Source organism: Bubalus bubalis, chromosome 4 (genome assembly GCF_019923935.1).
Source record: "Bubalus bubalis isolate 160015118507 breed Murrah chromosome 4, NDDB_SH_1, whole genome shotgun sequence".
NCBI lineage: Eukaryota > Metazoa > Chordata > Mammalia > Artiodactyla > Bovidae > Bubalus > Bubalus bubalis.
The window spans coordinates 17042001-17069423 of NC_059160.1; the positions used below are offsets into that span (position 1 = coordinate 17042001).

At 40.9% G+C, this 27423-nt stretch overlaps 2 protein-coding genes across 4 annotated transcripts in view; both read left to right on the forward strand.

Moving 5' to 3' along the window:
• The window catches only part of LOC102400455 (antigen WC1.1-like), a 33418-nt gene extending 19602 nt beyond the window's left edge, over positions 1–13816 (forward strand). For all 3 annotated transcript variants that reach the window (XM_045165279.1, XM_045165277.1, XM_045165278.1), the window contains exons 4-5: positions 1228–1548; positions 13444–13816. In XM_045165279.1, the coding sequence (XP_045021214.1) occupies positions 1228–1548; positions 13444–13805 (683 nt within the window). In that variant the 3' untranslated portion in view covers positions 13806–13816. The remainder of the gene's footprint in view (positions 1–1227; positions 1549–13443) is intronic.
• LOC102402808 (antigen WC1.1) overlaps positions 1–27423 on the forward strand; it is a gene marked incomplete in the record, with an annotated part of 1152186 nt that overhangs the window by 197216 nt on the left and 927547 nt on the right.

The following is a 27423-nucleotide window of genomic DNA, read 5'->3' on the forward strand; positions in this document are numbered from 1 at the left end:
ATGAATTCAAAGCTAATGAAGATGATTCAAGGTCTCAATAAACTCACTTTTCAGTTCCCGACAGGAAGGCAGGAGCCTGGGGCACAGGGTGAGACCTGGTGTGACAGACAGGTGGTTTGGGCCCCAGTTCCAGATGGGACCAGGCAGCAGACCTGGTTACACAGGAAGAAGTCTTGTCTGGATGAAGTAGTGAAGGTTAATGTATAACCCTCCAGCCTGTTCACTCCCTGTCTTCTGATTCTGGAGGGAAACCCTATATTAGTTATGTGTTGCTGTACAGCAAATTATTTCTGAATCTGGCAGCTTAAGTCAGCAAACACCTAGTATCTCACACTTTCTGTGGGCCAGGAATTGACATGACTTAATGGGGTCCTTGGACTCAGGATGTCTCACAAGGATGCCATCAGCTGAAGCTTCAGCCAGAGGAGGATATCGTCCAACACATTCACCTGAACATTGGCAGCATTCAGACCTTGATGGACTATTGAACTGAGAGTTCCAGTCCCTGGTTGGCTGCTGACTAGAGGCATGCCTCCATTTCTTGTCATGGGTGTCTCTCCAAATTAGGTCACAATGTGGCAGTTGGCTTAATCAGAGCAAGAGAGAGAGAGAGCAAGAAAGGTCACCAAGGGAAAAACCATACTCACCTTGAAACCTAATCTAATTGACATCTCATCACTCTTGCCAATTTCCATTTGTTAAATACACATTGCTAGGTACATTCAAGTGTGGGGATTATACAAAGACATGAACACCAGGCAGCAGGAATAATCAGGACACTTTAGAGCCTGTTATCCCAGCCCTCTGTTCCTAAGCTGGATGAGATGCTCCCTATGGACAGGAAGGAGAGAGAGGATTCCTTCCTGGATTCCAAGCCATGAGCTGTAACTGAGACGGGGAAGCTGGGCCCTAATAGCCTTGAGTGCATCTACAGGGAGGGCAGCATCCAGAGTCTCTGAAGGCCTGTCCTCGGTGGCGTCCCTGGAGCTGGTTCTACAGGCTTGTGAGAAATACCTGGTGCCTCCCTTCCTGCTCTAGGTTCAGTAATGGCACATTGGGGGCTTAGAGTTGGCCATGGTGGGAATGTTTATACCACAAAGATCAAGAAATGCTATTCACAGGGATTTGTTTTCAGACATCAGAGTATTCATGTTTTAATAATTACCAGCAGTCCACTGCATGGTCTGCTAAAATCTCTGGTGTCCTATGTCTGTGTCTCTCTTGCAGATCTGGAGGTGAGGCTGAATGATGGAACCCACCGCTGTGAGGGGAGAGTGGAAGTGAGGCACCAAGGAGAATGGGGTACAGTGAATGATCACAGCTGGAGTATGGAGGAGGCGGCTGTGGTGTGCAGACGACTGGGGTGTGGAGGTGCTGTTGATGCTCCAAAAAGGGCTAAATTTGGACCAGGGATTGGACCCATTTGGTTTCATTATATTTACTGCAAAGGGCAGGAGTCAGCTATCACCAAGTGTAGTTATCCTACTGTGAAAGATCATCGTCCAGAGGGCCATTCCCATGGCAAGGATGCTGGAGCAGTCTGCTCAGGTAAGTGCTGTGTGGTCCAAAACCAAATCTCTAGCAGGAGAAGCCTCAGTCTCATTCCCAGAATAACTATGAGAATATGGATCACAGCCTTTAGAACATTCTTGGGTTAAGATTCCAGTGATCCAGTGACTCCTTTAATGTTAGGTGCTCAAGAGAGCAGAAGGCCTTGCTTGTTACTGGAGAGAAAGTCTCCACACCTATTGGTACTGAGCACTTCCAGGCTCTGTGGTCTTCACAGGAGGCAAGGAAGTGAGGTCAAATGCTTTAAGCAGGTACAGCTGCCAGGATGGACTTCTATGAATTAAGTTCATCATGGTAGCTTGCTGTATTTGTTCATGGGATGGTCAGATAAGTGCAACTCCAAGAGGGGATGTAGGAGAGGTGCAGGCAAACAAAGTGTATTATACTCCCAAGTCCTAGAGAGACAGAGTGCCAGCAGGTGGGTTCATGGGAGAGGGACCAATAAGAAAGTCATAAAACAGGAGTGGTGACCCAAAATGGGGTATGAAGACCTGTGAACAAGATACAGTATGGGGGTTGGGTAGAGTTAGAGAAGGAAGAGACATGAGGGTATTTCACTGATGCATTTGAATGTCACTAGGTCACAGACAAGAAGAGGGGTTTGTGTCAGGGGGTGGTCTCATCACCCTGGTGCACCTGGTCACCTGAGTGGGGAGCTCACTTCCTATTTGTGGGGATGTTGAGGCTGCAAGAAAACCTGAAGCTTGACAATTACAACACAGAAACTGAAAGAAACCTAAGGGTAGTGAGGTTAAGAGAGCATGAAATGATACATAAGGATTCAGTCCTGTCTAAGTGTATTTGACCTGAGACAAGGAGGAAATTAGAATGTGATTGGATGGTTAGAGTATTTTGGCAGAGACACTTCCAGTTGCTATAGGAATGTTTGATGAATTGTCCAGGACACTAACCTGATGAAAATAGCTGGAACTGAGTAAGATATTATTATATATAATCTCAAATTCTCTAATACTGGTGGTTGGTCTTAAGAAAGTGTCATGCCATCTGATGAGACAGTGACACAGGGGAGCCCTGAGGACATTGTCACTAAGTGTTTAGCAGCCATGGTCAGTCAACTCTTTGGTGTTATGTTGGGGAAGAAAAGTAATTTTTTCCAACCACACCTTTAGCAGATGTTTGATGATACTGTTGATGTCTCTAAGGAAACAATTCTTTCCTTTTTAAAAATTCCTTTATTTTTAAGTATTTTAAGTGTGACTGACACACAAAAACTGTACATAGTTAATATTTACAACTTTTGAGTTTGGAGATCAATATACATCTGTGTAATCATTCCCACAATTTATGTCATAAGCCTGTTCATCTCCTCAAAAGTTTTCCTTCATCCTCTTTATTACCGTGTTTTGATTAAAAAGAATTATTTTCAAAGGGCATTTGATTTCAGTTAGGAATAATTGGTTTAAGAAAACTTGTTTTCTAGCATTTCAAGCAACCATCCTTTTTGTCACAATGTCATAATCATGGTTCCAACTGTAGATAGACATGTGGAGGCATTACAGGTGGCCCTGTCTTATTTTGATAAATCAGTCTGTGAATAATAATGGACTGAACTTTTGAAATTTTGAGCCATGTTGGAGCATCTAATGTTACAATTTAATAAAATTTATGTCTTGATATTAACTCCAACTAGAATATACTTTATCTTTTATACTATCCCCACTTATCTGTATTACCGTCATGGATGAGACTCACAGGTCTATGGGCTGAAATGTGTCCTTCCAAAGTTCATATATTGAAGCCCTACTTCCCACTGTGACTGTGCCGGAGATAGGGCCTGTAGGAATTAACTGAGATTAAATAAGGCCATAAGGATGTAGCCCTAATCCAGTACATGACATTATAAGAAGAGGATGAGACACATCTCCCTCCCTTTCTCTGGGTGCCCATAACCTAGAAAAGGCCAGGTGAGCACACAGTAAGGGAGCCATGACCTGCATGCCAAGAGAAGAGGACTCAGACCTTGCCAGCCCTGTGACCATGGACTTACCAGCTTCCAGAACTGTGATCAGATAAATGCATTTCTGTTGCTTAACCAGTTAGTTGGTGGTATTTTGTCATGGTGACCTGCCTGATCTGACTACACACCAGGATCTTCTCCAGTTCATTTCCCCAGATGTTCCCTCTGTGATGCACCTCTTCTGTTTCCAGAGTAAAAGGACAGGGGGCAGGGCGTAGACTTAAGCAGTGTGAATGGTGCCCCAGGGACCACATCTCATTAGGTTATAAGAAAAATTCTCACTTTCTGACCTGAATTCAAAGCTAATGGAGCTGATTCAAGGTCTCAGGAAACTCACTTCTCAGTTCCTGACAGGAAGGCAGGAGCCTGGGACACTGGGTGACACTTGATGTAACAGAGAGAGGTGGTTTGGGTCCCAGTTCCTCTTGGGACCAAGCAGCAGACCTGGTCACACAGGAAGAAGTCTTATCTGGATCAAGTAGTGAAGGCTCGTGTGTAACCTTCCATCTTGTTCACCCCTGTCTTCCAACCCTGGAGGGAAGTCATGCATTAGTTACATGTTGTTGTGCAGCAGAGTACTGCTGAACTTGGCAGCTTCAGTCAGCAAACACGTAGTATCTCACACATTGTGTGGGTCAGGAATGGACATGGCTTACCTGGGTCCTCTGACTCAGGATGCCTACAAGGATGCAGTCATCTGAAGGTTCAAGCAGGCGTGGATATCATCCCACATACTCACCTGGATGCTGGTGGCTATTTGACTGTTTAACTGAGAGCCTCTGTCCCCAGGTGACTGTTGGCTAGAGGCCTGCCTCCATTTCTTTTTTTTTTGTTGTTGTTGTTGTTTTTTAATTTTATTTTATTTTTAAACTTTACAATATTGTATTAGTTTTGCCAAATATCGAAATGAATCCACCACAGGTATACATGTGTTCCCCATCCTGAACCCTCCTCCCTCCTCCCTCCCCATACCCTCCCTCTGGGTCGTCCCAGTGCACCAGCCCTAAGCATCCAGGATCGTGCATCGAACCTGGACTGGTGACTTGTTTCATACATGATATTATACATGTTTCAATGCCATTCTCCCAAATCTTCCCACCCTCTCCCTCTCCCACAGAGTCCATAAGACTGTTCTATACATCAGTGTCTCTTTTGCTGTCTCATATACAGGGTTATTGTTACCATCTTTCTAAATTCCATGTATATGCGTTAGTATACTGTATTGGTGTTTTTCTTTCTGGCTTACTTCACTCTGTATAATAGGCTCCAGTTTCATCCACCTCATTAGAACTGATTCAAATGTATTCTTTTTAATGGCTGAGTAATACTCCATTGCGTATATGTACCACAGCTTTCTTACCCATTCATCTGCTGATGGGCATCTAGGTTGCTTCCATGTCCTGGCTATTATAAACAGTGCTGCGATGAACATTGGGGTACACGTGTCTCTTTCCCTTCTGGTTTCCTCAGTGTGTATGCCCAGCAGTGGGATTGCTGGATCATAAGGCAGTTCTATTTCCAGTTTTTTAAGGAATCTCCACACTGTTTTCCATAGTGGCTGTACTAGTTTGCATTCCCACCAACAGTGCAAGAGGGTTCCCTTTTCTCCACACCCTCTCCAGCATTTATTGCTTGTAGACTTTTGGATCACAGCCATTCTGACTGGCGTGAAATGGTCCCTCATAGTGGTTTTGATTTGCATTTCTCTGATAATGAGTGATGTTGAGCATCTTTTCATGTGTTTGTTAGCCATCTGTATGTCTTCTTTGGAGAAATGTCTATTTAGTTCTTTGGCCCATTTTTGGATTGGGTCATTTATTTTTCTGGAGTTGAGCTGTAGGAGTTGCTTGTATATTTTTGAGATTAGTTGTTTGTCAGTTGCTTCATTTGCTATTATTTTCTCCCATTCTGAAGGCTGCCTTTTCACCTTGCTAATAGTTTCCTTTGTTGTGCAGAAGCTTTTAAGTTTAATTAGGTCCCATTTGTTTATTTTTGCTTTTATTTCCAATATTCTGGGAGGTGGGTCATAGAGGATCCTGCTGTGATGTATGTCGGAGAGTGTTTTGCCTATGTTCTCCTCTAGGAGTTTTATAGTTTCTGGTCTTACGTTGAGATCTTTAATCCATTTTGAGTTTATTTTTGTGTATGGTGTTAGAAAGTGTTCTAGTTTCATTCTTTTACAAGTGGTTGACATGATCCTCTGCATAGAAAACCCTAAAGACTCCACCAGAAAATTACTAGAACTAATCAATGATTATAGTAAAGTTGCAGGATATAAAATCAACACACAGAAATCCCTTGCATTCCTATACACTAATAATGAGAAAACAGAAAGAGAACATCACAGTTTTCCCAGCACCACTTGTTAAAGAGATTGTCTTTAATCCATTGTATATTCTTGTCTCCTTTGTCAAAGATAAGGTGTCCATAGGTGCGTGGATTTATCTCTGGGCTTTCTATTTTGTTCCATTGATCAATATTTCTGTCTTTGTGCCAGTACCATACTGTCTTGATAACTGTGGCTTTGTAATAGAGCCTGAAGTCAGGTAGGTTGATTCCTCCAGTTCCATTCTTCTTTCTCAAGATCACTTTGGCTATTCGAGGTTTTTTGTATTTCCATACAAATTGTGAAATTATTTGTTCTAGCTCTGTGAAGAATACCGTTGGTAGCTTGGTAGGGATTGCATTGAATCTATAAATTGCTTTGGGTAGTATACTCATTTTCACTATATTGATTCTTCCAATCCATCAACATGGTATATTTCTCCATCTATTAGTGTCCTCTTTGATTTCTTTCACCAGTGTTTTATAGTTTCTATGTATAGGTCTTTAGTTTCTTTAGGTAGATATATTTCTAAGTATTTTATTCTTTTCGTTGCAATGGTGAATGGAATTGTTTCCTTAATTTCTCTTTCTGTTTTCTCATTATTAGTGTATAGGAATGCAAGGGATTTCTGTGTGTTGATTTTATATCCTGCAACTTTACAATAATCATTGATTAGTTCTAGTAATTTTCTGGTGGAGTCTTTAGGGTTCTCTATGTAGAGGATCATGTCATCTGCAAATAGTGAGAGTTTTACTTCTTTTCCAATTTGGATTCCTTTTATTTCTTTTTCTGCTCTGATTGCTGTGGCCAAAACTTCCAAAACTATGTTGAATAGTAATGGTGAAAGTGGGCACCCTTGTCTTGTTCCTGACTTTAAAGGAAATGCTTTCAATTTTTCACCATTGAGGATAATGTTTGCTGTGGGTTTGTCACATATAGCTTTTATTATGTTGAGGTATGTTCCTTCTATTCCTGTTTTCTGGAGAGTTTTTTTTTTTTTATCATAAATGGATGTTGAATTTTGTCAAAGGCTTTCTCTGCATCTATTGAGATAATCATATGGTTTTTATTTTTCAATTTGTTAATGTGGTGTATTACATTGATTGATTTGCAGATATTGAAGAATCCTTGCATCCCTGGGATAAAGCCCACTTGGTCATGGTGTATGATCTTTTTAATGTGTTGTTGGATTCTGATTGCTAGAATTTTGTTAAGGATTTTTGCATTGATGTTCATCAGTGATATTGGCCTGTAGTTTTCTTTTTTTGTGGGATCTTTGTCAGGTTTTGGCATTAGGGTGATGGTGGCCTCATAGAATGAGTTTGGAAGTTTACCTTCCTCTGCAATTTTCTGGAAGAGTTTGAGCAGGATAGGTGTTAGCTCTTCTCTAAATTTTTGGTAGAATTCAGCTGTGAAGCTGTCTGGACCTGGGCTTTTGTTTGCTGGAAGATTTTTGATTACAGTTTCAATTTCCGTGTTTGTGATGGGTCTGTTAAGATTTTCTATTTCTTCCTGGTCGAGTTTTGGAAAATTGTACTTTTCTAAGAATTTGTCCATTTCTTCCACGTTGTCCATTTTATTGGTATATAATTATTGATAGTAGTCTCTTATGATCCTTTGTATTTCTGTGTTGTCTGTTGTGATCTCTCCATTTTCATTTCTAATTTTATTGATTTGATTTTTCTCCCTTTGTTTCTTGATGAGTCTGGCTAATGGTTTGTCAATTTTATTTACCTTTCAAAGAACCAGCTTTTGGCTTTGTTGATTTTTGCTATGTTCCCTTTTGTTTCTTTTGCATTTATTTCTTCCCTAAGTTTTAAGATTTCTTTCCTTCTACTAACCCTAGGGTTCTTCATTTCTTCCTTTTCTAGTTGCTTTAGGTGTAGGGTTAGGTTATGTATTTGGCTTTTTTCTTGTTTCTTGAGGTATGCCTGTATTGCTATGAACTTTCCCCTTAGGACTGCTTTTAAAGTGTCCCATAGGTTTTGGGTTTTTGTGTTTTCATTTTCATTCGTTTCTATGCAAATTTTGATTTCTTTTTTGATTTCTTCTGTGATTTGTTGGTTATTCAGCAGCGTGTTGTTCAGCCTCCATATGTTGGAATTTTTAATAGTTTTTCTCCTGTAATTGAGGTCTAATCTTACTGCATTGTGGTCAGAAAAGATGCTTGGAATGATTTCTATTTTTTTGAATTTACCAAGGCTAGATTAATGGCCCAGGATGTGATCTATCCTGGAGAAGGTTCCATGTGCGCTTGAGAAAAAGGTGAAATTCATTGTTTTGGGATGAAATGTCCTATAGATATCAATTAGGTCTAACTGGTCTATTGTATCATTTAAAGTTTGTGTTTCCTTGTTAATTTTCTGTTTAGTTGATCTATCCATAGGTGTGAGTGGGGTATTAAAGTCTCCCACTATTATTGTGTTATTGTTAATTTCTCCTTTCATACTTGTTAGCATTTGTCTTACATATTGCGGTGCTCCCGTGTTGGGTGCATATATATTTATAATTGTTATATCTTCTTCTTGGACTGATCCTTTGATCATTATGTAGTGACCATCTTTGTCTCTTTTCACAGCCTTTGTTTTAAAGTCTATTTTATCTGATATAAATATTGCGACTCCTGCTTTCTTTTGCTCCCTATTTGCATGGAAAATCTTTTTCTGGCCCTTCACTTTCAGTCTGTATGTGTCCCCTGTTTTGAGGTGGGTCCCTGTAGACAACATATGTAGGGGTCTTGTTTTTGTATCCATTCAGCCAGTCTTTGTCTTTTGGTTGGGGCATTCAACCCATTTATGTTTAAGGTAATTACTGATAAGTATGATCCCATTGCCATTTACTTTATTGTTTTGGGTTCGATTTTATACACCGTTTTTGTGTTTCCTGTCTAGAGAATATCCTTTAGTATTTGTTGGAGAGCTGGTTTGGTGGTGCAGAATTCTCTCAGCTTTTGCTTGTCTGAAAAGCTTTTGATTTCTCCTTCATATTTGAAAGAGATCCTTGCTGGGTACAATAATCTGGGCTGTAGGTTATTTTCTTTCATCACTTTAAGTATGTCTTGCCATTCCCTCCTGGCCTGAAGAGTTTCTATGGAAAGATCAGCTGTTATCCTTATGGGAATTTCCTTGTGTGTTATTTGTTGTTTTTCCCTTGATGCTTTTAATATTTGTTCTTTGTGTTTGATCTTTGTTAATTTGATTACTATGTGTCTTGGGGTGTTTCGCCTTGGGTTTATCCTGTTTGGGACTCTCTGGGTTTCTTGGACTTGGGTGATAATTTCCTTCCCCATTTTAGGGAAGATTTCAACTATTATCTCTTCAAGTATTTTCTTATGGTCTTTCTTTTTGTCTTCTTCTTCTGGGACCCCTATGATACGAATGTTGTAGCGTTTAATATTATCCTGGAGATCTCTGAGATTGTCTTCATTTTTTTAAATTCGTTTTTCTTTTATCCTCTCTGATTCATTTATTTCTACCATTCTATCTTCTAATTCACTAATCCTATCTTCTGCCTCTGTTATTCTATTATTTGTTGCCTCCAGAGTGTTTTTAATTTCATTTATTGCATTATTCATTATATATTGACTCTCTTTTATTTCTTCTAGGTCCTTATTAAACCTTTCTTGCATCTTCTCAATCCTTGTCTCCAGGCTATTTATCTGTGATTCCATTTTGATTTCAAGATTTTGGATCAATTTCACTATCATTATTTGGAATTCTTTATCAGGTAGATTCCCTATCTCTTCCTCTTTTGTTTGGTTTGGTGGGCATTTATCCTGTTCCTTTACCTGCTGGGTATTCCTCTGTCTCTTCATCTTGTTTAAATTGCTGAGTTTGGGGTGCCCTTTCTGTATTCTGGCAGTTTGTGGAGTTCTCTTTATTGTGGCATTTCCTCACTCTGTGTGGGTTTTTACAGGTGGTTTGTCAAGGTTTCTTGTTTAGGGAAGCTTGTGTCGGTGTTCTGGTGGGTGGAGCTGTATTTTTTCTCTTTGGAGTGCAATGAAATGTCCAGTAATGAGTTATGGGATGGTTTTGGGGTGACTTTGGGCTGCCTGTATCTTGGAGCTCAGGGCTGTGTTCCTTGTTGCTGGAGAATTTGCTTGGTATGTCTTGCCCTGAAACTTGTTGGCCCTTGTGTGGTGCTTGGTTTCAGTGCAGGTATGGAGGCATTTGATGAGCTCCTGTCAGTTAATGTTCCTTGGAGTCAGGAGCTCCCTGGAGTCAGGGTTTGGACTTAAGCCTCCTGCTTCCAGTTATCGGTCTTATTTTTACAGTGTTTCAAAGCTTCTCCTTCTATACAGCACCATTGATAAAACATCTATGTTAAAGATGAAAAGTTTCTCTACTGTGAGGGTCACCCAGAGAGGTTCACAGCGTTACATGGAGAAGAGAAGAGGGAGGAGGGAGTTAGAGGTGACCCAAATGAGATGAGGTGGAATCAATAGAGGAGAGAGTGGGCTATCCAGTAATCTCTTCCTTATGTGCACTCCACAACTGAACCACTCAGAGTTGTTCATGGAGTTATACAGAGAAGAAGGAGGAAGGCGACAGAGGTGGCCAGGAAGATAAAAGGGGGGAATGAAAAGGAGGGAGACAGATCCAGCCAGTAATCAGTTCCCTAAGTGTTCTCCACAGTCTGGAACACATAGAAATTCAGAGTTGGGTAGAGTAGAGAGGGGTTAGGGAGGAGACACAGGCGACCTGGTGGAGAAAAAGGAGAGTCCAAAGGGAGAGAGAGCAGTCAAGCCAGTAATCTCACTCCCTAGTAAAAAATGGGTACTGAAGATTGGGTTCTTAAAGGTACAAAATTGGTAATACATACATAAAAGCAAAAATTAAAAATCTAGAGTAGAGTTTGGAATTTCAAAAATACGATGTTAAAGAAAAGAAGAAGGAAAAGTAAGAGAGAAAAAACGAACAAACAAAAACAAACAAGGTCGTGAAAATTATAAAGAAAATATAGGTACAGAATTGATAAAAAATACCAAAAAGCATAAATTAAAAATCTAGAGTAGGGTTTGGAATTTCAGATATACAATGTTATTTAAAAGAAGAAGAGAAAGAAACAGAGAAAAAGAAAAAATAAAAAAGGGTCATAGAAATTATGAAAAAAAAAAAAAAAAAACAACTATAGGTACAAAATTGATAACAAATACCAAAAAGCTAAAGTTAAAAATCTAGAGTAGAGTTTGGAATTTCAAAAATACAATGTTAAAGAAAAGAAGAAAAAAAAAAAAAAAGGTCAAAAAAATTATAAAAAAAAATATATATGAAGTTTGCTTTAAAAAAATAGGGTCTTCTTTTTTTTTTTTTTTGCAAAGTAATCGGTTAAAAATAAAATTAAATTAAAAAAAGTGAAAATTAAAGGAATAATAGAGGACTTAAAAAATTTTTTTTAAATTAAAAAAAATAAAAGAAAGAATGATCGTAAAAATAGTAAAAGTATATCTAGGACTTTCTCCGGTTTTGTTGTGAGTATTATGGGTTCAGTTCATTTTTGGCTCATTCCTTGGTCTGACTTATATTTCTCAAGATCTATAGGCCCCTTCCTATGTAGTTGGTATTAACCACAGGGTTTTAATCTATTGCCTGTAGCTTCCAAGGCGGTTCCCTCTGTTATAGCTTCTTCTGTTTGCTGGTCTCTTCAGTGTCTGGTTTCCGCCCTGACACAAAGGGGACGGTGGAGGACACTTTTTTTTTTTTTTTTTTTTTGTAGGCTCACTTGTTCAGTCATGCTGAGGGGAGGTAGGGAGGGATGCTGCAAACAAATAACACTGGCGTGTGCTCGCAGTGCCTCAGCCACACTGGGTCTGCCCCCCGTTCACGGCGCGTGTAGCCTCCCTGCCCACGCTGCTCAGGCTCTAGGTTGCTCCGCCGGGAATCATCCATGGCTGGCCCTGGGCTGCCTGCACTTCCCAGGTCCAAGCCACTCAGGTTCAGGCACTCGGATAGTCCTCAGAGGCGCAGACTCTTGGTTGGGCCTGCGTTTTGTGCCCTTCCCAGATCCGAGCAGTTCAGGTGATGAGGTGTTTGGGGCACGCGGTTGCTGCGACTTATCGCCTCCCCGCCACTCGGTTATCTAGGTATGCAACCGGCGCACCTTCTCAGGCAGATGTTGACCGTCCAGACCCCCAAGAAGTTTTAGTTAGCAAAGAAGCCTGCTTACAGTTTTATAGATAATGTCTCTCTGGGGCTGCGATTGTCCCCTTCCGGCCCTGGCTGCCTATCACCGGAGGGGGATGGTCTGCCGCTGGCTATCTCTGTTCAGTCCTTTGTTCCATGTGCGGGCCTGGTGGTGTCTTAGGTTAGGGCTGGCTTTTCAAGTGGTAGATATCCCACGGTCTGGTTTGCTAGCCCAAATTATTTCGCTCAGATAGCGCTTGGGGTATTCAGGCCAGATCCTTGCGATGCAGCCCGCGCCGCGCCTCCCTGCCCAGCCCCCACTTGCTAATGGCGGATGCAGGCGTCTGTGCTGCTTCTCTGCTGGGGGAGTTACCCTAGGGCTCACAATGTGCGGGTTTTAATTGTTTATTTATTTTTCCTCCCTGTTATGTTGCCCTCTGTGCTTCCAAGGCTCGGCACAGATTCAGCAGTGAGAAAGTTCCCTGGTGTTTGGAAACTTCTCTCTTTTTAAGACTCCCTTCCCGGGGCGGAACTCAGTCCCTCCCTCTTTTGTCTCTTTTTTTGTCTTTTATATTTTTTCCTACCTCCTTTCGAAGACTTGGGTTGCTTTTCTGGGTGCCTGATGTCCTCTGCCGGCATTCAGAAGTTGTTTTGTGGAATTTACTCGGCGTTTAAATCTTCTTTTGATGAATTTGTGGGGGAGAAAGTGTTCTCCCTGTCCTACTCCTCCACCATCTTAGCTCCTCCCCTGCCTCCATTTCTTGTCATGAGAGTCTCTCCATAAATTTTCACAACGTGGCAGCTGGCTTCAACAGAGCAAGAGAGAGAGCAGGAAGGTCAACAAGGAAGAAAGCAGAGTCATCTTGAAACCTAATCTAACTGACATTTCAACACTTTTGTCAATTTCCATTTGTTAGATGCAAGTTTCTAGGTACATTCGAGCATGGGGATTACACAAGGTTGTGAACACAGGCGGCAGGAATAACTGGGGCATTTAAGAGCCTGTTACCACAGCCCTCTGTTCCTGAGCTGGATGAGATGCTCCCTATGGACAGGGAAGGAAAGGGAAGATTCCTCCCTGGATCCAGGGCCATGAGCTGTAACTAAGATGGAGAAGCTGGGCCCTAGTAGCCTTGGGCACATCTATAGGGAGGGCAGCATCCAGAGTCTCTGAAAGCCTGTCCTCGGTGGTATCCCTGGAGCTGGTTCTACAGGCTCGTGAGAAATACCTGATGCCTCCCTTCCTGCTCCAGGTTCAGTGATGGCACACTGGGGGCTTCAAGTTGGGTCAGCAAGAAAATTTATACCACAGAGGTCAACAAATGCTATTACAGTGAATTTTTTCCCAGAGATTATTCATTTTTTTAAATAGTTAACCAGCATACTATTTCATGCTCTTCTAAAATTTCTTCTGTAAACCATTTCTTATGTCTGTGTCTGTCTTGCAGCTCTGGAACTGAGGCTGAAGGATGGAGCCCACCCCTGTGAGGGGAGAGTGGAAGTGAAGCACCAAGGAGAATGGGGTACAGTGAATGATCTAAATTGGAGCTTGGAGGAGGCATCAGTGGTGTGCAGACAGCTGGGGTGTGGAACTGCTGTTGATACTCCCAAAGGGGCTAAATTTAGACCAGGAATTGGACCCATTTGGTTTCATTATATTTACTGCAAAGGGCCAGAGTCAGCTATCACCAAGTGTAGTTATCCTACTGTGAAAGACCATCGTCCAGAGCACCATTCCCATGAAAAGGATGCTGGAGCAGTCTGCTCAGGTAAGTGCTGTCTGGTCGAGAAAGGGAATCCCCCACAGTAGAAGACTCACAATCTCATCCCCAGACTAACCATGAGAATATGGATCACAGCCTTTAGGACGTTCTTGGCCGAAGATTCCAATGAGTCAGTGACTCCTTGAATGTTAGGTGCTCAAGGGAGCAGAAGGGCTTGCTTGTCCCTGGAGAGAAAGCAAGCCATACTCACTGGTCACTGAGCACTTCCAGTCATGTGGTCTTCATAGGAGGAAGGGAGATGAGGTCAAATGCTTCATACATGTACAACTGCCAGGCTGAACTTCTAGGATTTAAGTTCGTCATGGTAGCTTGTATTCTTTCATGGGATGATCAGATAAGTGCAGTTACATGAGGGGGACGTAGGAGAGGTCCAGGCAAACAAAGTGTATTATACTCCCAAGTCCTAGAGAGACAGAGTGCCAGTGGGTGGGTACATGGGAGAGGGACCAATAGAAAAGCCTTAAAACAGGAGCGGTGACCCAAAATGGGGTGTGAAGACCCGTAAACAAGTGACAGTACTCAGGGCCAGGGTTTAGTTACACTATGAAAAGGTTTGAGGTGATATCATCGATGCATTTGAAGGTCATCAGGTCACAAGGAAGAACAAGATGGAGGATTTGTGTCAAGGGATTGTCTCACACTGGTGCACCTTCTCACCTAGGTGTGGAGTTCACATCCTATTTGTGGGGATGTTGAAGCTGCAGGAAAACCTGAAGTTTGATAATTACAACACAGAAGCTGGAGCAAAACTAAGGACAGTGAGGTTAAGAGAGTATGACTGATACATAATAAGGGCTCTATCCTGCCTAAGTGTATTTGACCTGAGCCAAGGTGGAAATTAGAATGTGATTGGGTGGTCACAGTTTTTGTCAGAGATATTTTCAGTTGTTATAGAAATGTTTGATGGATTGTCCAGGACATTAATCCCATGCTAATAGCTGGGATTGAGGTAATATTATCATATATCCCTGCAAATTCTCTGATTTGGTGGTTGGGTCTCAGGAACATGTTATTCCACCTGATGAGAAGGTGGGACAAGGGATTCCTGAGGATATCTCTAGTGGGTCCTTAGCAGCCACAGTCAATCAGCTCTCTGTGTTATGTTGGGAAGATCATTGGAAAAGTGATCTTTTCCAATCTCACCTTCAGCAAATTTTTGATAATACTAGTTGAGGACTCTAAGAAAAAAAAAGGGCAATGATCTAGCAGAAGCAGATGATATCAAGAAGATGTGGCAAGAATACTCAGAGAACCAGTATGAAAAAAGTCTTAATAACCTAGATAACCATGATGATGTGGAAACACACCTAGAGCCAGCATCCTGGAGTCTGAAGTCAAGTGTACCTTAGGAAGCATTACTATGAACAAAGCTAGTGGAGGTGATGGAATTTCAGATGAACTTATTAAAATCCTAAAAGGTGATGTTAAAGTGCTGCATTCAATATGTCAGTGGTTTGGAATACTCAACAATGGCCATAAGACTGAAAAAGTTTTAATTCCAAAAATTACAATGCCAGAGAACATTCAAGCTACTGTACAATTGTCCTCATTTCACATGCTAGTAATGTTATACTCAAAATCCTTCAAGGTAGGCTTTAGCAGTATGTGAATGGAGAACTTCCAGATGTAAAGGTTGGGCATAGAAAAGGCAGAGAAACCAGAAATCAAATTGTCACCATTCGTTTGATCATAGAGAAAGCAAGGGAATTACAGAAAAACATCCATATCTGCTTCATTGACTATGGGAAAGCCTTCGATCTGTGGATCACAATGAACTGTGGAAAATTCTTAAATAGATGGGAATACTAGACCACCTTACCTGCCTCTTGAGAAATCTGTATGCAAGACAAGAAGCAACAGTTAAAACCGGATATGGAACAATGGACTGGTTCAAAATTGGGAAAGGAGTACATCGAGGTTGTATATTGTCATCCTGCTTAATTAACTTTTATGCAAAGTACAACATGCAACATTCTGAGCTTGATGAAGCTCAAGCTGGAATAAAGACTGCTGGGAGAAATATCAACAACCTCTGATATGCAGATACTATCACTCTAATGGCAGAAAGTGAAGAGGAACTAAAGAACCTCTTGATGAGGGTGAAAGAGGAGAGTGAAAAAACTAGCTTAAAACTCAACATTCAAAAAACTTAAGATCATGGCATCTACTCTCAACACTTCATGGCAAATAGAAGAGAAAAAAGTAGAAACAGTGATAGATTTTATTTTCTTGGACTCCAAAATCATTGTAGATGGTAACTGCAGCCATAAAATTTTAAAACACTTGCTCCTTGGAAGAAAAGCTATGATAAACCTAGACAATGCATTAAAAAGCAGAGAAATCACTTTGCCGACAAAGGTCCATATAGATGAAGCTATGGTTTTTCAAGTAATTATGTATGGATGTGCAAGTTGGACCACAAAGAAGGCTGAGCACAGAAGAATGGATACTTTAGAACTGTGGTGCTAGAAAAGACTCTTGAGAGTCCCTTGGACTTCAAGGAGATCATGCCAGTCAATCCTAAAGGAAATCAACCCTGAATATTCTTTGGAAAGACCGATGCTGAAGCTCCAACACTTTGGCCACCTGATATGAAGAGCCAACTCATTGGAAAAGACCCTGATCCTGGGAAAGATTGAGAGCAGGAGGAGAAGGGGCTGACAGAGCATGAGATGGTTGGATGGCAACACCGACTCAATGGGCTTGAGTTTGAACAAACTCAAGAGAGTGAGACATTAAAGGACAGGAAAGCCTGACGTGCTGCAGTTCATGGGGTCACAAAGAGTCAGACACGACTTAGCCACTGAACAAGAAGAACAATCAGATTTTACCTTGAGATGACATTTTGTCACAACACACAATGTCAAGCCTACTGTAGTAAACTTCCACTTCCCTGTTCTTGTCATTTGTGTTATTGTTGTCATACATTCTACTTATATTACATTATGAATCCTATAAAATGTTGCTATTATTTTGCCTTAAATATTCTATTATATTAAAAATGAGAGAAAAATGTTTATATTTATCCACAAAATTACTGTTTAGTGCAGTGTCCATAGCTTTGGGTGGATCCACATTTTCATCTTTTATCGTTTGCCTTGAGCCTGAAGACAGTTTGTAGCAGTTTTGTGCAGCATATGTCAGGTTACCTCAAATTCTATCATCATTTATTTATCTGAAATCATTTAAATTTTCATTCAGCTTTGAAAAGTATTTTCATAGGTGACTGAATTCTAGGTAACGCCTCCCCCAGCTCCAGTGCTTAAAATACGTTTTGACTTTGTTAAGGGACTTACATTGCCTCCAACAAAAAGTCAGGACAACTTGTCTTAGTCTCCTGTATATAATGTGTCAACGTTTTTGACTGCTTTTAAGACTGTTTCTTTTTGTTTGGTTGGTTGTTTATCACTGGATTTCAGCAATTGTATTACAGGGTTTTCTAAGAATGTTTTCTTGATTTCATTTGGGATTTGTTTAACCTCCTGGACCGGTGGGTTTACAGTTTTCATAAAATTTGGAAGAATCCCATATGCCATTTCTTAACATTTTCTCCTCATTTTCTATTCTGTGTCTTCAAATACACATATTTTATGTAATTTGATATTTTCCCACATGCCACTGAGTTTCCACTCATATTTTTCTTTTTTCTATCTCTACTTCAGCTTGGGTATTCCCTATTGCTATTTGTTTAACTTCCCAATTCTCTTATTCTGCAATGTCTACCCTCTTGTTAAACTAATCCAAATAACTGTTCATTTCAGATACTGTTTAGAAGTCCCATTTGTTTTTCTTTCTAGATTTTCCTCTTTTTATGCTTCATTAAATGTACTGATATTAGTGCTTTAAAGATTTTATCATCCAATTCAATCATCTCTATAATTTCTGAATCTGTTTTCTTTTTTTAATGTAAATATATTTGTTTTAATTGGAGGTTAATTACTTTACAATATTGTATTGGTTTTGCCATACATCAACATGAATCTGCCACAGGTGTACATGTGTTCCCCATCCTGAACCCCCCTCAATAAATGCTTTTTAAAAAACTTGTTATGGGTCACTTTTTTCTTTTTGGGGGAATTCTAGTAATTTTTTGATTGAATGCTGGAAATTGTTTGGCAATACTTTACCAGTAAGAACTCTAGCAATAAATGATCAGAACACACTCAGAAACCAGCGAGTTGTACTTGAAAAATTAAATATTTTTTCCATTGAGTTACCTTCATTCTCTTCAAAATGCATTCCTTTTATGACCAAGTGATGAATTTTTATTTTGGTTTGTGATCCCACCTTACCTGCCACATATCTCATCTACACTCCACTTCTATAGCAATTGCTTCCTTTTTGATTCATTTTTCCATCAATCAGAATCTTTTAAGATGGTGTTTACTTGTTTGAAGTGGAAGAAATATAAAAGGATGACAGGGTTAGGTGGCAGATGGGAGAAGAAGAGGGTGATGTAATATCTAGAAACTTATTCCACTCATATTTCCCCAAATATTTATATGTTTTATCCATATTGGATGCTTCAGTTCAGTCGCTCAGTGGTGTCCGACTCTTTGCAACCCCATGAATCACAGCACGCCAGGCCTCCCTGTCCATCACCAGCTCCCAGAGTTCACTCAAACTCACGTCCTTTGAGTCGGTGATGCCATCCAGCCATCTCATTCTCTGTCATCCCCTTCTCCTCCTGCCCCCAATCCCTCCCAGCGTCAGAGTCTTTTCCAATGAGTCAACTCTTCACACGAGGTGGCCAAAGTACTGGAGTTTCAGCTTCAGCATCATTCCTTCCAAAGAAATCCCAGGGCTAATCTCCTCTAGAATGGACTGGTTGGATCTCCTTGCAGTCCAAGGGACCCTCAAGAGTCTTCTCCAACACCACAGTTCAAAAGCATCAATTCTTTGGTGCTCAGTTTTCTTCACAGTCCAACTCTCGCATCCATACATGACTACTGGAAAACCCATAGCCTTGACTAGACGGACCTTTGTTGGCAAAGTAATGTCTCTGCTTTTCAATGTGCTATCTAGGTTGGTCATAAGTTTTCTTCCAAGGAGTAAGCGTCTTTTAATTTCATGGCTGCAGTCACCATCTGCAGTGATTTTGGAGCCCCCCAAAATAAAGTCTGACACTGTTTCCCCATCTATTTCCCATGAAGTGATTTTTTAGAACTAACACCACAAAAAGATGTCCTTTTCATTATAGGGGACTGGAATGCAAAAGTAGGAAGTCAAGAAACACCTGGAAAAACAGGCAAATTTGTCCTTGGGGTACAGAATGAAACAGAGCAAAGGCTAGTTTTGCCAAGAGAATGCACTGGTCATAGCAAACACCCTCTTCCAAAAACACAAGAGAAGACTCTACACATGGCCATCACTAGATGGTCAACACCGAAATCAGAATGATTATATTCTTTGCAGCCAAAGATGGAGAAGCTGTATACAGTCAGCAAAAACAAGACCAGAGCTGACTGTGGTTCAGATCATGAGCTCCTTATTGCCAAATTGGATACTTGGAACTCCCCAAATTGGTGTATTTGTTCACTGCCTCCTTCCTTTCATTCTCTGCTGGAGTCCAGCTCCAGCAGCCAGGGATTCAACCTGAAAGGGTGAGCAGTGTCGGCGAGAAACTGAGGCAGCCTCTCATTTTTCTTGGACTGCCTGTTTATTTCAAGCTTATGATTCTCTTTTATACTTTTACAAAAGCATTAGGTCAGAGGTTTGATATTTTTAGTTCCCATTGACCCAGATTTATTTTTCTCCAAAAATCATTGTTGCCCCTCAAAAGGAGTTCCTTCCTCAGCGATTCTCTTATCTACTTTTTCTCATGTGTCCTTGTGAATACACTGTAACTCATGCTAATGTCTGGGCTGCATACCACATTCCTCAGTTTAATTCTTATCTTTCTAAGTCCTGTTTACCGCTAGTATCCTAAGCTCATTATTTCTTAGAAAGGGCTTCTAGCTAATAATATCTCCAAAGTCCCTAATTTCTATAAGCTATAGTAGAATATGCCAAAAAGTGAAAGTGAAGTCGCTCAGTCATGTCCGACTCTTTGCGACCCCATGGACTATAGCCTACCAGGCTCCTCTGTCCATGGGATTTTCCAGGCAATAGTCCTGGAGTGGATTGCCATTTCCTTCTCCAGGGGATCTTCCCAACCCAGGAATCGAACCCGGGTCTCCCACATTATAGACAGATGCTTTACCATCTGAGCCAACATTACAGCAATCCTTAAACCTTTAGCTTCTAACTATTTTAATTATTCCTAAGCCCTAAATTCAGCAAATTCCTTTGCCATAAACACTTTTCTCACAAATGGGCTTCAGATAGCAATCCCTCCCATGGCCTCCAACTGCAGCCTGTGTGCTCACACTGGAACACTTTTTTGTAAAAGTCCTTGAACAAATGTCAGTGATTAACTTTATGAATTATTCTTTGAGCACAGCTGCAGAAGGCTTTATGCCTTCTCATGCTCCTCTCAAAAACAATAAGCACCTTAATATTCTCTTCAGTCAACTCAGCCAAGGAAAGGAAAAAAACAAGTCAGAATCACAAAGCCTAACTCCTTCATTCTGGGTCCGTGCCTATGGAACAAAGGGAGCGGGTTTAGGGCCATGCCTCCATTTTGTCAGTAATGCCTAACACAGCTCCCAACAATTCTCCATCTCTTCTTCCTTATCCTTTACATATATATATATATATATGTAAAGGATATATAGGCAGCATGTCAGCTTCTTTTACAATAAAACATTTATGAATGAAATTAATAAAGATAAAAATAAATGGAAAGTCATCCGGTATCTAACACTAAAATATGTATTCCTTGTATTCAGCCATTCCAATCATCTGTCTTAAGCCCTGTAGTTTCCAGGCTCCTAGACAAAGGAATAGTCTTCTCTAACCAATCTCAAAGTACACATTCTTGGATTCAGTCATTCCAAATTGATCCTGCAGGTTTTTCTGAATTTCTCTTCAGAAACTTGTTCATGAAAATGTAATTGTGACAGTAACTGTCGAGTTCTCTCTCCATGCTCCACTCCTGGAAAAGAAAAGGTTTCACATCACTGCCTGTGATGTGTTGTTTCCATTTGTCAAGCCAGGATCATGAAGACTCACTGGTTTGTTGTTGTTTTCCCTTAGGATTTGTTCGTCTGGTTGAAGGGGATGGACCCTGCTTAGGGCGAGTAGAAGTACATTCTGGAGAAGAGTGGACCCCAGTGTCTGATGGGAACTTTGCACTCCCCATTGCCCAGGTCATCTGTGCAGAACTGGGATGCGGCATAGCTGGGTCTGTCCTGGGACACGTGCCCTTCAGAGAGTCAGATGGCCAGGTCTGGGCTGAAGAGTTCAGGTGTAAATGGTAGGAGCCTAAGCTCCAGTTCTGTCCCAGAGTGTCCTGTCCAGGGGCCACTTGTCACCACAGTGGAGCTGTTCAAGTTGTCTGTTCAGGTGAGATGCAGGTCAGGACTAACCTCCCTGCATACTCTGCTCAGGTGAGAAATCATGAGATGTTTCTTAAATCCTGTCATCTTGTATCCAGCATACTCAGAAGTCCAGCTCATGACAAATGGCACCTCTAAATGTGAGGGGCAAGTGAAGATGAACACTTTTGGAAGATGGAGAGCTCTGTGTGCCTCCCACTGGAGTCTAGCCAATGCCAATGTTGTCTGCCATCAACTTGGCTGTGGAGTTGCCATCTCCACCCCCAGAGGACCACACTTTGTGGAAGGAAGTGATCAGATCTCAACAGTCCGATTTCACTGCTTGGGGGCGGAGTCCTTCCTATGGAGTTGTCCTGTGACTGTCCTGGGTGGTCCTGACTGTTCCCATGGCAACACAGCCTCCGTAATCTGCTCAGGTAAGAGAGAGGGAAGGGCTACTGGTGGATGCTCCTGGAGTGAAATGTCCCCAAGAGTAGAGAGTGAGGGAAAATTGGCTTCAAAATGTAGATATTTCATGAAATGTCTTTATTTTTTATGAAATGATTCTTCTAATTGTTCATCCATTTTCAAGTCAGGGCAGAAATGTTAAGAATAATACAGTTAAAAATAAACATTATTATTTACCTACATATAACCATTGAGAACAATGTGTAAATAATAAGCATATACTTCAGTCAGGGTTTTTTTCCCCTCTGAACCATTTAAAAATTACTTATACATATCAGGTTCCTTTACTCAGCATGCATTTCTTAAGTACAAAGACATCCATTGAAATTCAGAAAATGTTAATTTCACACAATATTGTTATTGTTGTTAAAGATTTATTTATTTATTTTTGGCTGGGCTGGGGCTTCATTGCTGCTTGTGGGCTTTCTCTTCAGTCATGTCCAAATATTTGCAACCTGATGGATAGTCCATGGAATTCTCCAGGCCAGAATATTGGAGTGGGTAGCTGTTCCCTTCTCCAGGGGATCTTCCCAACCCAGGGATCAAATCCAGGTCTCCTGCATTTGCAGCCATGGACATCATGGACATCCATGATCTCAACTGCCTCTGTGAATGTTGAAGGCACCAGTATCTAGTGCCAGGGGGCCAGGAGAATACTTACTCACCTGTGCTCCCAGTAAGGATCTAAGTCCTTAGTTATGTCACAGGAGTTAGCAGAAGCCAGTAAACCTGCTCCATGCCCTCTAGGCTATGGGGAAAACCTGGAGAAACCTGGAGAACTCTGATTTGGTCAGACACCTGTGCATGAAGGAAACTTGGTAGAGTCCAGGATTCCTGAAAGCAGATTTCAGCATTCCATTGGAGAAAAAAAGAAAGATTGCAAATGGTAAGAGTCATTTTCCAGCCCTCATCCCGAGGTAAAACACTATGGAGCTGAACTAGCCAGTGGGGCCTTTCCCTTTGGGAGAAAGAGAAGAAATCTGTCAGTGCCCAGCTCCCCAGTTCTGTGGGAGGCATGAATAAACCCTTTTCTCTTTGATAGCACCCAGAGTTCTGGGGCCAGACCTCATGACTGGGGGCAGAGAAACGATGTGAAAGGTCATTAAGAATGTCAAAGAGTAGAAGGTGGATTCAGTTCTTGCTGACTGTGCTCGAGACTTCAACAAAAAACTTCTACACAAGCCTCTGGGGAAACCCCAAAGGAGGATCCTTCTCCCTGGGCCTGTTGGTGCCCCCAGTGCCCTGACTAATCAACCCATACCTACCTCTACTCTGTTGACAGCTCCCTGTGTGTATTCCCAAGTGTGGAGTTGAGAGTAAACTCAGTAATGGAATGTTTTCAGGAAACAGGACAGTCCTGGGGGCAAGGAGGTAACCACACACTTGAGCGGAAGTAAAACCTTGTGCAAAACAAAAGAGAGGTTTTCAGCAGCCAGCCTGCTGAGTGGTAAGAACCAGAGAAGACAAAAAAATTTAAAATTTTGCTACGGAAGGAACAAGGAATGTGAAGTGGGTGTATCCATACAAGGTCAGAGAAGAGTATGTATCATCTGAAAGTAATTACTAAAGACTTGGGGGGTGAGAATTGTCTACCACTTCAAGTGCAAAAGCACCAGTGCAAAACTCCAAGGCCCATCAAGGTGGAAAGATATCATCGTCACAAAGGGTGACAAATATCTTTCAAACTGACAGAGGGACATGTCGATGACATAGAATTTTGTGATCTAACTTAGAAAGAATCCAACATTGTTGTTTTGAGGAATCTCAATGAGCTATAAGAAAACACAAAATGGCAATACAATGAAATCAGAAGAATAATATACTAACACAGTAAGAGATTTAATAAACAGATAGAAATTATAACAAAGAACCAACAGAAATTCTGGTCATGAAGAATTTAATAAATGAAATGAAAAAAAAAATGTAATAGAGAACATCTAAAATAGAGTAGACCAAATTCAAGATAGAATCTGTGACTACAAGATAGGAATTTTGAAACAGCTCTTATCTATGGAAAATAAAGAAAATTGAATAAAAAAGAACAAAATATCCTACATAATCTATTAATCTCCATTCAACGTACAAATATTAGAATAATTAAGGTTCAGGAAGGAGAAGAGAGGAGAAACTGTGAGAAAGTTTATTTAAATAAATAATAGCCAAAAACTTTCCAAACATAAGAAAGAGACTTGGACACTCAAGTTCATAAAGGTAATAACCCTATTATCTGAATGCAGAAATACCTTCCCCTGGACACTGTATAATGAAACTGTCAAAAATTTTAAGAGATAACCATATCAGTAGATTTCTCAGCAAAAAATCTATAGGCCTGGAGAAAGTGGAATGGCATATTCAATGTGTTGAAAGAAAAAAATTACCAGCCATGTAGCAATTTTATCCTTCACATAGGAAAGAGAAGGAAATATTTTCACAAAGAAATAAAAGCTGAGGGAGTTCATCACTGCTAGACCTGACTCACAAGAAATGCTGAAAGGGGTTTTTCAAGCCTAAACAAAATGTTGTTAATTTGTGACATGAAAAAAAAAAATGAATGTATATACAACAGTCTGTGTTAACCACCTCACTTTAGAATAAAGATTAAAGGAAGAGAGTAGTAAAAACAAATGTAGATGTTATAATTTGTTAACAAACACACAACATAAAAAGAGATAAAATGTGACATTGGAATATGTAAAGGAAGGTTAAAAAGTAGATTGTTTATAGGCATCTTCGGAGAAGGCAATGACAACCCACTCCAGTAGTCTTGCCTGGAAAATCCCATGGACGGAGGAGCCTGGTAGGCTGCAGTCCATGGGGTCGCTAAGAGTCGGGCACAACTGAACGACTTCACTTTCACTTTTCACTTTCATGCATTGGAGAAGGAAATGGCAATCCACTCCAGTGTTCTTGCCTGGAGAATCCCAGGGACAGAGGAGCCTAGGGGGCTGCCGTCTGGAGTCGCACAGAGTCGGACACGACTGAAGCAACTTAGCAGCAGGCATCTTAAGTTGCTATCAGTATAATATGAATGGTTTTATATATAATACGCTCTTGTAAAACTCATGGTAACTGCAAGGCAAAAATCTGGAGTATACTTACAAAAGGTAAAGGTGAATCATAGCACACCATCATGAAAAATTACCAATGTAAAAAAGTAGACTAAGACAGAAACAAAACAAGGCAATGGGACTATAGTCAGAAAGCAATAAGAAGGCATTAGGAATTTTTACATATCCATAATCAGTCAAAATGCAAGTGGTTTAAGTTCATTACTCAAAAAGGGCTACTCAGTTCAGTTCAGTTCAGTCACTCAGTCGTGTCCGACTCTTTGCGACCCCATGAATCGCAGCAACTCCCGGAGTTCACTCAGACTCACGTCCATCGAGTCAGTGATGCCATCCAGCCATCTCATCCTCTGTCGTCCCCTTCGCCTCTTGCTCCCAATCCCTCCCAGCATCAGAGTCTTTTCCAATGAGTCAACTCTTCGCATGAGGTGGCCAAAGTACTGGAGTTTCAGCTTTAGCATCATTCCTTCCAAAGAAATCCCAGGGCTGATCTCCTTCAGAATGGACTGGTTGGATCTCCTTGCAGTCCAAGGGACTCTCAAGAGTCTTCTCCAACACCACAGTTCAAAAGCATCAATTCTTCAGCGCTCAGCCTTCTTCACAGTCCAACTCTCACATCCATACATGACCACTGGGAAAACAATAGCCTTGACTAGACAGACCTTTGTTGGCAAAGTAATGTCTCTGCTTTTCAATATGCTATCTAGGTCAGTCATAACTTTCCTTCCAAGGAGTAAGCGTCTTTTAATTTCATGGCTGCAATCACCATCTGCAGTGATTTTGGAGCCCCAAAATATAAAGTCTGACACTGTTTCCACTGTTTCCCCATATATTTCCCATGAAGTGATGGGACCAGATGCCATGATCTTCGTTTTCTGAATTTAGAGCGTGAAGCCAACTTTTTCACTCTCCACTTTCACTTTCATCACGAGGCTTTTTAGTTCCTCTTCACTTTCTGCCATAAGGGTGGTGTCATCTGCATATCTGAGGTTATTGATATTTCTCCTGGCAATCTTGATTCCAGCTTGTGTTTCTTCCAGTCCAGCGTTTCTCATGATGTACTCTGCATAGAAGTTAAATAAGCAGGGTGACAATACACAGCCTTGATGAACTCCGTTTCCAATTTGGAACCAGTCTGTTGTTCCATGTCCAGTTCTAACTGTTGCTTCCTGACCTGCATACAAATTTCTCAAGAGGCAGGTCAGGTAGTCTGGTATTCCCATCTCTTTCAGAATTTTCCACAGTTTATTGTGATCCACACAGTCAAAGGTTTTGACATAGTCAATAAAGCAGAAATAGATGCTTTTCTGGAACTCTCTTGCTTTTTCCATGATCCAGTGGATGCTGGCAATTTCATCTCTGGTTCCTCTGCCTTTTCTAAAACCAGCTTGAACATCAGGAAGTTCACAGTTCACATATTGCTGAAGCCTGGTTGGAGAATTTTGAGCATTACTTTACTAGTGTGTGAGATGAGTGCAATTGTGCAGTAGTTTGAGCATTCTTTGGCATTGCCTTTCTTTGGGATTGGAATGAAAACTGACCTTTTCCAGTCCTGTAGCCACTGCTGAGTGTTCCAAATTTGCTGGCATATTGAGTGCAGCACTTTCACAGCATCATCTTTCAGGATTTGGAATAGCTCAACTGGAATTCCATCACCTTCACTAGCTTTGTTCATAGTGATGCTTTCTAAGGCCCGCTTGACTTCACATTCCAGGATGTCTGGCTCTAGGGCAGTGATCACACCATCGTGATTACCTGGGTCGTGAAGATCTTTTTTGTACAGTTCTTCTGTGTATTCTTGCCATCTCTTCTTAATATCTTCTGCTTCTGTTAGGTCCATACCATTTCTGTCCTTTATTGAGCCCATCTTTGCATGAAATGTTCCTTTGGTATCTCTGATTTTGTTGAAGAGATCCCTAGTCTTTCCCATTCTGTTGTTTTCCTCTATTTCTTTGTATTGATTGCTGAGGAAGGCTTTCTTATCTCTTCTTGCTATTCTTTGGAACTCTGCATTCAAATGTTTATATCTTTCCTTTTCTCCTTTGCTTTTCACTTCTCTTCTTTTCACAGCTATTTGTAAGGCCTCCCCAGACAGCCATTTTGCTTTTTTTCATTTCTTTTCCATGGGGATGGTCTTGATCCTTGTCTCCTGTACAATGTTACGAACCTCATTCTATAGTTCATTAGGCACTCTATGTATCAGATCCAGGCCCTTAAATCTATTTCTCACTTCCACTGTATAATCATAAGGGATTTGATTTAGGTCATACCTAATAGTCTAGTGGTTTTCCCTACTTTCTTCAATTTAAGTCTGAATTTGGCAATAAGGAGTTCATAGTCTGAGCCACAGTCAGCTCCTGGTCTTGTTTTTGCTGGCTGTATATAGCTTCTCCATCTTTGGCTGCAAAGAATATAATCAATCTGATTTCGGTGTTGACCATCTGGTGATGTACATGTATAGAGTCTTCTCTTGTTTTGTTAGAAGAGGGTGTTTGTTATGACCAGTGCATTTTCTTGGCAAAACTCTATTAGTCTTTGCCCTGCTTCATTCCGTATTCCAAGGCCAAATTTGCCTGTTACTCCAGGTGTTTCTTGCTATCTAACTTTCATTTTTGTATTACAATACATTGAGAACCAGTGTCCATCAACCCCACTAAAGTTTCTTTACCACCTTCAGGCTGCTGCCTGCTGGG